This window comes from Stegodyphus dumicola, chromosome 6 (assembly GCF_044657685.1).
Source record: "Stegodyphus dumicola isolate Sdum_Otavi_A_Nest chromosome 6, ASM4465768v1".
NCBI lineage: Eukaryota > Metazoa > Arthropoda > Arachnida > Araneae > Eresidae > Stegodyphus > Stegodyphus dumicola.
Genome location: NC_140773.1, coordinates 79,684,184 through 79,697,618, shown reverse-complemented (window position 1 = coordinate 79,697,618; position 13,435 = coordinate 79,684,184). Strand labels below are relative to the sequence as shown.

At 32.5% G+C, this 13,435-nt stretch overlaps 1 protein-coding gene across 2 annotated transcripts in view; it reads right to left on the bottom strand.

The window, feature by feature from the left end:
• LOC118192260 (macrophage mannose receptor 1-like) overlaps positions 1-13,435 on the bottom strand; it is a 111,900-nt gene that overhangs the window by 26,061 nt on the left and 72,404 nt on the right. The window contains exons 16-18 of one of the 2 annotated variants that reach the window (XM_085818571.1): positions 10,191-10,342; positions 7,547-7,579; positions 1,420-1,519 (exon numbers count right to left, since the gene is read on the bottom strand). In XM_085818571.1, the coding sequence (XP_085674697.1) occupies positions 1,420-1,519; positions 7,547-7,579; positions 10,191-10,342 (285 nt within the window). The remainder of the gene's footprint in view (positions 1-1,419; positions 1,520-7,546; positions 7,580-10,190; positions 10,343-13,435) is intronic. The other variant, XM_085818572.1, reaches the window with a different exon arrangement.

Genomic DNA, 13,435 nt, shown 5'->3' with positions numbered 1-13,435 from the left:
ATAACTGAAAACTTTATTAAGATACCTTAACATATTTTACCTAAAATATTTTTTGCTTGCGGACAATATTATCTGGGCAGTCACTCGTTAACATTCGTTAACTCATAAAATCACTCTGAATCGTTAACTCGTTAACGATTCAGAGAACATCTGCTGTCATGAACTTGAAAGTTAAGTAAAGAATAGGTGTAAAGTTTTGCTTTAAAGTGAGGAAAATAGCAAAATGTTTGAAACAATCTGTGTCAGGGGATCGAACTTAGTGTTTTAATTATGATCTTGAGACATAATAATGGTTCTTTGCTTGGGTTTGGTTCACCCCAACCACGGAGTGTTCACCACTGAAGGTTCACCGCATAGACTTCGGTTTCAGAAATCTCGGGCAACGGCGGTATTGGCCGCTTTTTTTTTTTTTTTTTTTTTTATTAGAAAGGAATAAATCTGAAGGAAGTTGTGTTTGAGGGACAGATGATGAATCTCATATTTCATAAACAGGTGATGAAGAAATGTTGAAAAGAATTCAGCGTGTTAGACCTCGAAAAGCTTAAACTAATAATTGGTTTCTTGATTCAGAAAACCGTAAAAAGAGACTTAACATTATTCCAGAAGATGAGGTCTATGAAGTAATCAAGCAATTATGAGGCTAAACTTTTGTAAAGGCATAATCTCGGAAGTCGACCTTCTGTTTGTTTCTGATGAAGAGCTCCTTTACGAGCTAATCGATCTAAATGTCTATGCTGCCAGGCGGATCAAGATGTGTAAGGAAGGTCAACATGAAATACATGATCCTGACCTTCAAATCGCCTAATTAGTAGCTAGCCTTCAATATACAAGGACTGTATATTGAAGCATGTTGTTTTCTTCAACTTTTAATTCTGTACATATTCACTTTGTACCAATACTTTGTAGACGCACTGGGTATATTCCTGTAGAGTATACGTATTTTACTCAGTGCTTGAGTTTCACATAATGCTGATATACAATATATTTAACATTTAGGAACTTGCTTTTATAGTGGCTTTTCCTATAATTTTTACGAAATTTGTGTAAAAAGTAGATAGAAATAGGTAGAAAATAGCGCCCAAATTGAAATTATAAATTTAGTAAATAAAAATTGCACTCTTCAAAATATTTATTTTAAACATGCAGAATCTTTCATTTGTGGCACGTATATTGCAAGACATTGATTTTATTGACCTTGCATTTTTGGACGCCGTGTATATTTAGTTATAAAGAAAATCATTCATATTCCTATTTGTTAACTTTTTAATTGAATTTACTGTTGAATATTGGTCAGAACAATGTTCAAGACAGTTTTATAGAATTTCTGTGAAATTTATCTTAATTACTAATTGGATGCTTTTTATGCTAAGCTTCGAAAGTACATTTTCCTCCACTTGTAGGATAAATGAAACTTATCACCTTTAGATTTCTGGCATACATAAGCATTCTTTCTGTAACATCCGCAGCTATTCCACTTTCCCATCGCTTCAACTTCGTGCAAAACTTCAACACAGGAGTTCTAAAAACAAACAAGAAGAGCTTATAATGATAAAATACATACACGCACATATATATGTAAAATAAAAATATGAAAGCACACTTTTGATTTTAATTGGCTATAACCTCTTTTATTTTTTTATTTAATTCGGGGACTTCCTCTCTCTATCTAAAAAATAGCGCTATAAGTCTAAACATCGTAATTCAAATTAATCATGCGATCCTATGTAACGTTTAATGCAGATACCTCTTGCCCAATCACTAAATTGTAAACCAAAACATTTTTAAATCGAACTGAAACTTTTTGACTCCCCCCCCTTCTTCCTCTGAATTGCTGCGACACTTTCGTTTACGCTTCTCTCCTGGCAAGACGCTTTGCTGCTACCTTCTTTGTTCACTGAATATGTGCTGAGCTAACAAAAATGTAGGGCGCATAAGATGCCCGTCTGTATGTGAACCAAATATTGCGAATCCAGAGCTGCTTTCCTCAGTAATAAAATTATCTTGAATCCGGTCATGACTGTCTTGCCAAGTTTCTTTCCTAGGTATTTATTACGCCCCCACCAAGTTCCAAATCATTCATATCATGTCTGATATATATATATAGGAATTCAAAACAGTATTTGGATAACTAAATTGGATTTAAAATATCCATTAACTTTCACTCGTATCATCAATCGAAATTTAGTTGTAGAGACATTAGGTATTTTTTGAAAGCAGGAGAGATGAAAATTGAGCAATACCCTTGCCGGTACAAGAACCACGGACCTCTCGAATACGCACTGAACGTGCTGATCACTACACCACGAAGGCATGCTAAGAAGGCGGGAGAAATACCTTATATATTACCTCTTTTAGAGGGCGACTGAGAATTAGGGAACCCAATCGCCAAATCCTGGTGGTGGAGAATCATCAATCACCACCTTTTTTTAGTTACGGCGTCACTGTAGAGACATTAGGTATTTTTTTAATACAGGAGAGATGAAAACTGAACAGTGCCCTCGCCGGAACTCGAACCACGGATCTCTGGAATACGCGTCGAGCCTGCTGACCACTACACCACATAGGCATGCTAAGTAGGCGGAAGAAATACTTTATAAGTTATTAAAAAACACCTTTTTATTCCCATATCATTCCACCGAGAGCAAGTTAAGTCATCAAATTCTCACCTCATGCTCATTTGCTGCTGGCTTATTAAATTCCTTTATAACTTTTTTACAAGCTAATTAAAGAACGTCCTAACAAGAGCGGTTTGCTTTATTAGATTGAGGCAAAGTACTCTTCGGCTATTTGCTTAAATCAAGGGATGCTTCGTGGAAGGACATTGGTTCTTATTCATGTTACACATTGGTACTGCCATTGAACCATCTAGAATCGAGACCAGGTAGAACTATTAGTATTCAGCGATTTTACTGTTCGGACGCTGACGTGACCCCAATAAGAGAGGAAAATTTAAATTTGGCCCATTTTTCTGGTGTTACGCTTTGATAGAAAAGCAGTTATAACAGTTCAATAGTAGACATTTCTAAATTATTAAAAATGAATCACTATTCCACTCAACAACACGTTCTTACTGTTAAGTATTATTTAGAAAGGGTTAAATTTTGACTGCCCTGATTCGAAAATTGCCTCCAATTTTTAGTAAACAGTTCCAAGTGCATGAGATGTAAAGATCATAGTAAAAAAATTCCAGGGAACTGGGTTGATTACTGATGTCAGCCTATCGAGATGTATTCGTCGAGGTAGTTCAACAGAAAGCATCACGGTTGTTTGCCAGAAGCTGGTCGAGAATTCGGGAACACCCATTCAACATTGTGCTCAAGAACTGAACATTTCAAGAAGCTCTATGCAGAGTATTCTCACGAAAGATTTGTGTCTTCATGTCTATGAAGTTAAACTCAAGTCTGAGACCTTGGGAACAACAATTCAAGTGTAAAACCATGTAAAGGGAAGAGAGTGAGTCAGTTTGGGTCACTAAACAGCAAAACATGAATGAGAAATTTCAAACAAAATCAATTTTTATTGATGGGGTCTATTTTAATGTTAATGGCTTCCTAAACAAGCAAAATTGAGTCATTTAGAATGACAAAAACCTTTAGGTGATAGGCATAATGGACTATTTTTCTCAGAAAACGCTGGTAGAAATGCACAAAGAATCACTAGCAAACGATATCAAGGAATGATATAATTTTTTTTGTGCCTCAGATATTTGGTATGGATCTCGAAGACATGTAGTTCCAATAGGACGGTGTCATTTCCACATATCACCAGAAACAGTAGCATTATTACATGAGACACTCCAATGGTCATCCAGTCTTTCGTTTGGGCAACTTAGTATTGGCACCTAGATAGTGCGATTTAATGCATTTCGTATTCTTTCTCTGGGTTTTTTGAAGTCAAACATTTATGTCAACAAGCGCATGACCACTCAAGCCTTGGAAGAGGCGTTTAGAAGCAGTATCACAAAATCTAGTCACGGTTAGCATATTTCACAAGTGCACATCTGTGTAGCCACCCAGGAAGTGGCTTCTAGGATGGACCAATGAGCATCCGGTAATATTTCTGTCATGTCACTTGACCTTTCCGGTGCTTTAGGATTTAAGCAAGATGGTTAAAAATACTCTGCCACACAATTTTCTGTAAAAAATGATTAAAGCATCGTCGATAGTTCCTGAAACTTTTCATTGCTAAGTTAGATCAAATATAGGCAATTATGAAGATTTCACTACCTGGTTGAAATAAATATAAACACATATTGGATACTTCGCAAAAATATCGATGTGAAATATTACTTAATAAGTTGTAAATAAGATAAAGAAAGAAATATGTGATAAACATCTGAGTGCAAATGCAATCTTTACTCTACGCAAATCAATCAAAAAAATATTATATGTAAATAGAAGTCAGCACTTTTTATTGCAGTCTGTATGAAAAATGTTCTATAATAATCACCAATGCAGAATTTTATTCAAAGTGAAATTTACTAATTTTCATTCGTATACATTTAGTGTGTTAAATTTCACATTTAATAACTGCTGTACAAGAAATACTCAGCAATCAGAGTGAATTTATCTTAGTCACAACGAATATATTCAATTTATTCACATATAGCTTTTAATTTTAACAATGAATATAATCAGATCATATGTATTCTGAATCTTACACTTTCAAAATCAAAAGAATGCAAGCACTGAAATAAGAATCACTGGATTCATTGTAACACTTCCAGTCTTCCTCAGCTAAATTATATATACATATATACTCTTTTAAGATAATTCTACTTTAATTAAACTTAGGAGATAATATAATCAATTAATCAATACTGTTTAGGAAGTAAATTATATATATATATATATATATATATATATAAACTATACACTTGAATCCTTTTAATCCGCAGGTGTTAGTAAATGCATATTATTCGAGGCTAATTGTAGCTGAGTTATTTTCTCGATGTTTAGAGCGATAATATGCCGTGAACATCAATCCAAATATTAATGCGTGATAAAATATCGCGAAAGCGAACTGTCAGCAATTAATTAAACTCACAAAACGAAAGCACTACTAGATTTTCTACTACTATGCCATACATTTATAACTGCGAAACAAATATTAATTAAAACATAAACGACATACCCTCATATGCACGAAGATTTAGCGGCACAAGAGCAATAGAGGCTCATTGGTCCATTTTCGAAACCCCTCCCTCAATGTCTACGCTGATGTGCAATTGTGAAATATGCTCACGGTTATGCCATGACGTGATTGAATATTTCGTTAAAAAAGTAAATTCTCAAAAAAAAAAAAAAAAAAAAAATTAGAAGGACATTTATCGGATGTGTGCATAATTCTCATATATCTACTTTATGATTAAATCAAAGTGCATTTTTTAAAATTTAAATTTTTTGTTTTATTTTCTTTGGTATCTGCCTTTGATTAATCAGAAAACAAACTGGAATCCTACTTATTTAACGGCAGTACGAATTAAATATGCCGGCATCATACTGGATCTAAATCAAACACGGGTCCTCATAAGTTTGGAGGCATCTATATTTCAGGGCATTCCATGAAAATAATTGCCATCAATACGCTCAACACTCTTAAGGCTGTTGAAATTTCATTTCTGTTGGAGACATGGAGGGAAAAAGGAATATTTCTATCTTTATCAGTCTGAGTATTTTTCATGAACCATTATGCAACGTTTGCTATAATTTTGCGCATAACCTTTGAAGATTTAACTGGATTGATTTGTGTAAAAACCGTTAAATTCCACCGCAAGTTGTCGTTGTAAATCACGAAGTACGTGCCTTTCTGTTCTTAGTTGAAAATAATAAAGGGTTATTTTCACCCTTTTTCTATGCTGGTTCACTCCTGTTCGAGAAGTCGCCAGGTTCTTTAGTAGGATCTACTGAAGTTTATGTGGCCAAAGAGAATTAGTACATTTCACTTGGAGTCTAAGGACACTTGGCACCAGTTTGAAACCGGACACAAAACTTTCATGAATTATTCAAACTCGATACTGAGTTTGAACTTCGACAAGTCTGTGTCTTATGTTTTCAATAGTTTTAACAAGTTCAACAGAAACTAAATTTGCCGAACATTTGTACTCTGGCTGAATAAAGAGAATCTGGTCTTCCTTGCTTTTTAATCCATTTAACAATTAATATTGCACTGAAAAATTAAAAGTTTAGTAAAAAATTATTAAATGAAATGAGAGCTCGTACAAATGAAATATTTAAGTTTATTTTGGATTTTCATTTATTCAAATTTTACTGGGACTCTACTGAAACGGCTTATAAGACTTCATATTAAAAGTAACGATAAAGAGGTTTTTCAAATGAAATTGCCAGTTCAGTAAAAAACAGCCACTTCTGACGAGAATGTCTAACAAACCGTACAGATCATGATAAAGGAAATTAAACCTGGAAACCTTTGTTCTTTAATTCGAAAATTTTCTAAATTAAAGAGTTAATTTATTTTGTTTTCTAAATACAAGAAAGTGCTGAAAAATTTTACAAAACAAAGTATAATAATATTGATAATTTAATATATATGAGAAACTCATCGTAACGTAATAACAGTACGTAAAAACGTAAGTGAATCATCTTCACGCTAAATGTTGTGCCAAGATACTTCAAAATTGCGTCAATTTTCAGGGAATGTCTCTTCTTTTAATGTGTTTTTAATAATTCTTTTAATATTTTTTTAATCTTTCATAATTCGTTTTGAATTAGATTATAATGAAATTCATTACATTTGCAATTAATTAATTACCTTAAATTTTATATGGTAATTTAGGTATAGAAGTTTTGCGATTTTAAATTGATACACATATTTATTCATACATTTGTATCAAACCTTATTAAACAGTTATTTTGAATTAAATATTTAATCTATTTTTTTCTTAAAATATAAATATAAATATAAATGTTACTAAATATACAGAAATAATTTACCCCCAATATAAAGTCTTGAAGTTAGAAATTATGAAAAAACAATTGCTTAGAATATTTTGAGATAGGACTCAGACTTATTTTTCTTAGAGTACTGATTTTTCCCAAACCTTATACAGATTTCGTGTATGATAAACGAAACTAAGAAGCAAAGTGTAGACTAAGAAATAAATAACCTTTCTCTCCGTCTCATTAGTGCAGCGTTAAGTTTGGAAAAACTAATACAGATTTCGAGACCATTTCAGAAGAAATAATCATCCATATCATTTCTCTCTTCTATATATATAAATATTTTACACATAACATCTGTACACATTTATAGACATTAATACACACACATATACTATATTACACATATATAAGAGCTGATAAAATAATATATAATATATAAGACACAATGTAAGATTTTACACAAATTGTGCTTTTAGTTTTCTTTTTGAACGCCTACACATCTGAAGAATTTTCAGAAGTTGTTAAATGACGGGTTATTTGTTTTATAGAGTTTTATATCTCATTACACACATCCAAAAGGTTCAAGGAAAGATACTTCCCCCCTAGGTTTTAAAAACTGAAAATGATTAATATGCATTACATACCTCTACTTCGAATAGGCCTTCTAATTCATCATCCTGAGAGAATAAATAATATTATCAAAATAAATTAAATGAGAATTAATATAAAACATTGGATAAGAAGGGTAGCTATAAAATAGTGAACAAAAATGCCTGTTGTATCAATGAACATTTTATTTTATTACACGCATATATGTCATACTTTAATGCATATGAGGAATCAGCTGGTAGACGTCATGGCCGGGTTTGAAAGCGTAGAGACGAAGATGACGAAACTCATGTTTTATAAATCGCCTATCTTTACTTTCACACATATCCAGTTAGTTTGGCAGACACTTATTCAATCATAATAAAATATGATAAATTTCTATGTCACTGGTTTTTAAAGAATTGACACAGGCATTTGAGAAGCGAAGCAGCGCGGTGTTGTCAGAGCAGCAGTTAGGGAAAGGAAGAACAACGTATTTAACTTGCCAGCGGTATTTATACCAAAGTAGATGCAGTTGTATAGATAAGCTGTGATTGGTTAATTTTAGGTTGCTATAACATAGAAGAATCTCGAATTTGGGTGAACAGATGAATTTAGGGGGACAACACCAAATTTAGAATAGTTAATTTTGAGGTCGCCAATTATTTTTAAAGCAGCTACCGTATTTTGTTATATCTTACATATATATATTGCTAAAAGCATTTTTTCAGAAACATTATACTTATCTGAGAATATCTGGGAAAAATAAACAAACTTATTATCTACATTTATTATATGGTTTTGATTCTTCTCCTTACGGGACTATTAGAATTACGCACCATAAATAGAACCAGCCTCTCAAAAATTAGCTTTTAGAAGTAGTATATTATTATAAAAGAATGAATTAACTAAGTAATTGAATTTATTTAAAAATTATTCAACATATTAGTTTGCTTAATAAAGTGTTAAAATCATCTAAATGGAATTCGTAATAATAATAATAATAGTAACAACAGCAATAAAGTCAGTACTTTGGATCTGATATTCAAAATAAGTTAATTACAGCCAGATTATTCGGGAATCGTAAATAAAATAATGCATATATTTGCCAATTTAATTTAAACCCGATTTGAGTTAATAAAGATTTCTGGAGTGATACCTAAGCATTTATTAAGTTCTTTCTATTGATATACAGTATTAAAGCAAAGCTAATAAGCTTAAGAAATATAATAGCTACAGAATGGGGAAGTTAAGCATACATTTAAAGGGTTACCAAGGTCAAAGTTATAACATTTATGCTATATAGCGTAAGATTAATATTTTTCTTAACTTTATAGAAATTCGTTCTCTCCGCCCTACCGTGTTCTAAGTCGATAATTAGAGGAAATACTTTGAAATTTTTTTCTATTAACTTTAATAAAGTTTGCACATAAAGTCTGCCAGGTGGGTCGGGCTGCGTCCTTCATATCATATCATATCATATCAGTTAGAAATCGCATATTGACTCTTTAAGACCTGTTAGATACCATTAAATGAAATCTGATGAAATGTGTGATCTTCTTAATTATATTTGACATTAAAGACGAAGAAACTATTTGAAGCTTATAGTAGTGCTAAACAGTAGAACCCCCCAAATCTATCTGTTTTTATTAGGAAACTGCAGTAGCAGCATCATTTATCATTTTCATGAGTCTTTGTAATATTACATTTTAAACTCAGATTTAACATTAGCTCAGTTTTCAAAAGCTCCCACTTTTCGCTTTTATGAAGTAGAATTCGCAAAATATTTTAGCTGAGATTATTCTTTAGAAACCGACGTCATCATATTTCAACTATCAACAAGAAATTATAATCAAGTCTTTAAAAAATTATCTTTACTAAGCTATATGTCACCGCTATGGGACATTAATGTTATATCTAAACATTGTCTGAACATGAAGTTTAAGAAACAGAATGTCATCGAGACGTTTCGTGCATATTTGACCATCACGGGACTTATAGTAATTTTTTTTCTTTTCTTTCTTTTTTTTTTTTTTTTTTAAACTTTTACCCTGAATAGAAAGGCTGAAATTGGACGACTTTTAAAAGGCCTCAAGAGGGAAAGACTAAAATGGGACATAACCTTAATACTTAATTGCAAATCGACAACCAGTTGGTGGTACGACTGAGACTCCTTGCTTCTTTTCTCTGTCATTTATATATTCGCCTGTACTTTACAATTCAGCGAAAAAATATCTTTCAGTTTTGACTTAAATATGTAAATTATGTTTTGATTTATGATCTTTTTGACGATCTGATATTGTTAACTACTAAATAAGTTAAGCTGCCTTACCTGGAAGAGTGAGATTACTATGTCGTACTGATATGCTAATATGTCACGAAAAGTGATTTCGTTATTTTTAGCTACATATATACTACCAAACTGCAAAAAGTGTAGACTAATTATTGTGGTTACTATAGCACACTGATATGGGTAAACAATATTAGGTGAAATTTTAATCTCAGCAATACTAAAAATAGTTTGAATACTGCATGAAATTATTAAATAAACAAGCCTTAATTATTTAGAATTAGCTGTACATTTCTTTTTGAGGATGTTAAAACAAATTCAAAAATTATCAGTCAAAATTAGTAGAGAATTTTCTCAGAAGTTACGACTACTAAATACAGATCATTTGATGCAATATTTTTTTAACTTACTGGGTCGCCGCTGAACTGAGGTTCATCAGCATTCCAATTTGTGTAATCAATTCTTGTGTCGTCAGTCCACTGAAATAAAGTACCGTGTTCAAGGGTTTGAAGTCCAATCCAAACAGAAGTACCAGTTTCCATTATTAAGTCACTCAAGAAATCTGTCATAAAAGAATCAATTGAAATATAAAATTCCTTGCGAAGAATGGTATTCTAAAGAAAATTGACTTGTGTGTATGCTAGATATGGGATAGCCAAGATGAGCTTTAAAATTAACCTGTTTTATTGAGACTTGAAGCGATGAACGAATGAAGATTGTAGAAATATTGGAGAAGAGGTTAATAATTCAGGTTTTAGACCAGAGATACTTTTAGTCTCGGAATACCTTTTTGGTCCGTATAATTTTTATATCAATCAGTTTTCAAATTGTTGCCACCAAATGTTATCGTAATGTATTATTTAAAAAATTAAAATAATGAAGAATTTATATGTATGTATGTTCCTCGCGTTGTGGGAAAACAATGGCGCTTGGCACCATCGGATTTCTAATACACGTAGTTCTCACCGGAATATGAGCGTCTCGAAGCCCGAAATTTGAATTTCGAATTTGGCTTTCATTTACTTCATATTTTGTACAAATTTAATAAACTAAAAATTATGAGTTTTAAAAAAATTATTTCTTTTAAATAATGATTTTTAATTTACTCAAATAAAATTTTTTATGTAATTGTACACCAATGAATAGACTTCAGATTAATTTTACTTCTACTAAAATAAAACAACAATAATTATAAGCGGAGCGGTGTAAAGGAAATCAGAAGAAAATATTTGGTTTCTCTACATGAAGGGCCCACCAGCGGCCGAGCGGTAAAATCGCTGAACATTGGTAGTTCGGTCCGAGTTTCGAATCCCGCGAACGGGCTGGCTGCATGGGCGTTTTCGTGGTTTTCCCCATGTGTAACGTGTATACGAGCCAGTCTCCCTTAGAAAGTCCTCCACGAAGGCATCCCTCCCGTTAGGCAGATAGCCCTCGAGGCTTTGCCATAATCACACACACACACACACATTTCTCTACGTGAAGAAAAAACGCTTAATTGCTCAGTACAAGCGTTACATAGTTTTATTTTTTCCTGACTTAACTTTCCTAAAAACAGAACAGTAGATATAAGATGTATTTATTCATATTTATATGTAATCATATTAATCACATATTCATTAATTTACTTCAAAAGTTTCTTTATATTCAAAACCTGTCTCATTATTTTTGAAACGATATAAATTTGAACGTGTGGCTCTCGAACGTTCATAAAATCTATCATGCGGCTCCCATTGTCTTGAAGTTTGGCCATCCCTGCTATATAACGTTCCTATGTTAGTCTAAATGCATACATCTAATATCTTATAAACTGTTCGGCTACTGCACCTGGACCATCTCTGTAGATAATTCATTGGGATAAATCATATTAAACTTTAAAAGCATCCTTTTGAGCGATCGCTCATACCTGAACCTTTTTTTATGGCCTAATGGCTGAACTTGTTTTGCCCGAATGGGACCGGTGGTTTCACTCCTTGCAACAACAACCTAAACCTTTTCAGACTTCTCTCTTTCCTTTGTAACTTTTGATTGTTTTATATTAAAATAATTTTCGATAATCATACAAGGTATTTTCTCCCTCTTTTCTGCATGCCTTCATGATATACTAGCACACTCGCCGCGTATTCTAGAAGTGCAGGTTCCAGTCCCGGCTAGGGCATTGCTCAGTTTTTACGTCTCCAGCATCAAAATAACCTAATGACTGTACAATCAGTTGACATACTTTGGCGTTTTAACAGTTTTAATATTAATAAAAGCTTTAGGTATGTATTTGAAATTGCATATGAAAACCTTAAAACCGATTGGATTCCATTAAAAGTGTGTGACTTTAATTAACTTAAAAAAACAATAAAATTTTAAAAGGAACACTTCTTTCAAAGATGAGGATGAATCTGATTCGTTAAATTATGGATCTTATGTAATTTATCCAGAATTATTTATACAGTTCATCACCTTAAAAAGACTTAATATCACCTTGATGCTGAATAAAACAATTGAGCCCCAGTACCTGCTCTAAAGAATTTGCCACTAAGGAACCTCTAAGGAATTTGCTTACCACTAAGTAATTTGCTACCCATTTGCGAAAAGCAGTCAGATGAGAAAGGTTCCTATTTGTAAAAAACTAACTGCTGTTCCTTCTAAAGCCTAGATTTATTTCTTTTCTTCTTGTCTCTTATTTTTTGAAGTTATTTAAATATGAAAATTTTGGTTTTCGTGAAAGTCATGCATATTAAGAAAATGCTTAATTTAAAAAATAATAATAATTAAAAAAAAAATCCTTAAGGAGCTGAATATTTTAAAAATAATTAACTTCATTTTCTACATTATTTTAAAGATAAGAAAAATTAAATATTCGCGTTATTATTTATTTCCATTTTTTTAGAGTCATTTCAAATCATTCTCAATCACATAGGCGCTCACGGAGCCAATGAATTGCTAAGCCAATAAATTTCTTGACTTCATGAAATGTTTGAAAACAATTTTAAACACAGAATTCGCTCTGTTCGAGATATATGAAACATGTTATATACAAACGTTATCGAATATAATTCAAAATTTAGATTTCCCTAGACTTCAAACGAAAGCATATACTACAAGGAACAAAAATTTAATTCTCAAATTTTCCACCTATTCCTCAGGGCGTACCAGCGGCTGAGTGGTAAAGTCTAAAACACTGATAGCTCGGTTTGAGGTTCGTCCCGCGAACGACCCAGCTGTGTGGGCGTTTCGTGGTTTTCCCCACGTGTTATACGAGGCAGTTTCCCTTAGACATTCCTCCACAAAGGCGTCCTTATCCTAGGCAGATAGCCCTCGAGGATTATAGTAATTACATAAACCAAACCAAACTGATCACATGTTCCCTCTTTCTCACCACATGTTAGAAAGAATATTATTTCGCCCCCTTCAAATCTTTTATATATGTGGATCATCCCAATTAGAAAGTAAAATAGAAGATGCTCAAGCGAGGGCAGACGTTGCTCTTGTCCCTGCCGCCCCTTTGAGGAAAGCCACCAAATCCTTCTGTAGTATTAAATGTCAAATTTTATGTATTTTTTCAATCCTAGGTTTTATAAAGTTAGAAGAAAATTAAAGAAAAAATAAATTAAAGAATTCTTAAGGTTCTTTATCTGTTTTGTCGTTTTCCCCATGTACAACATGA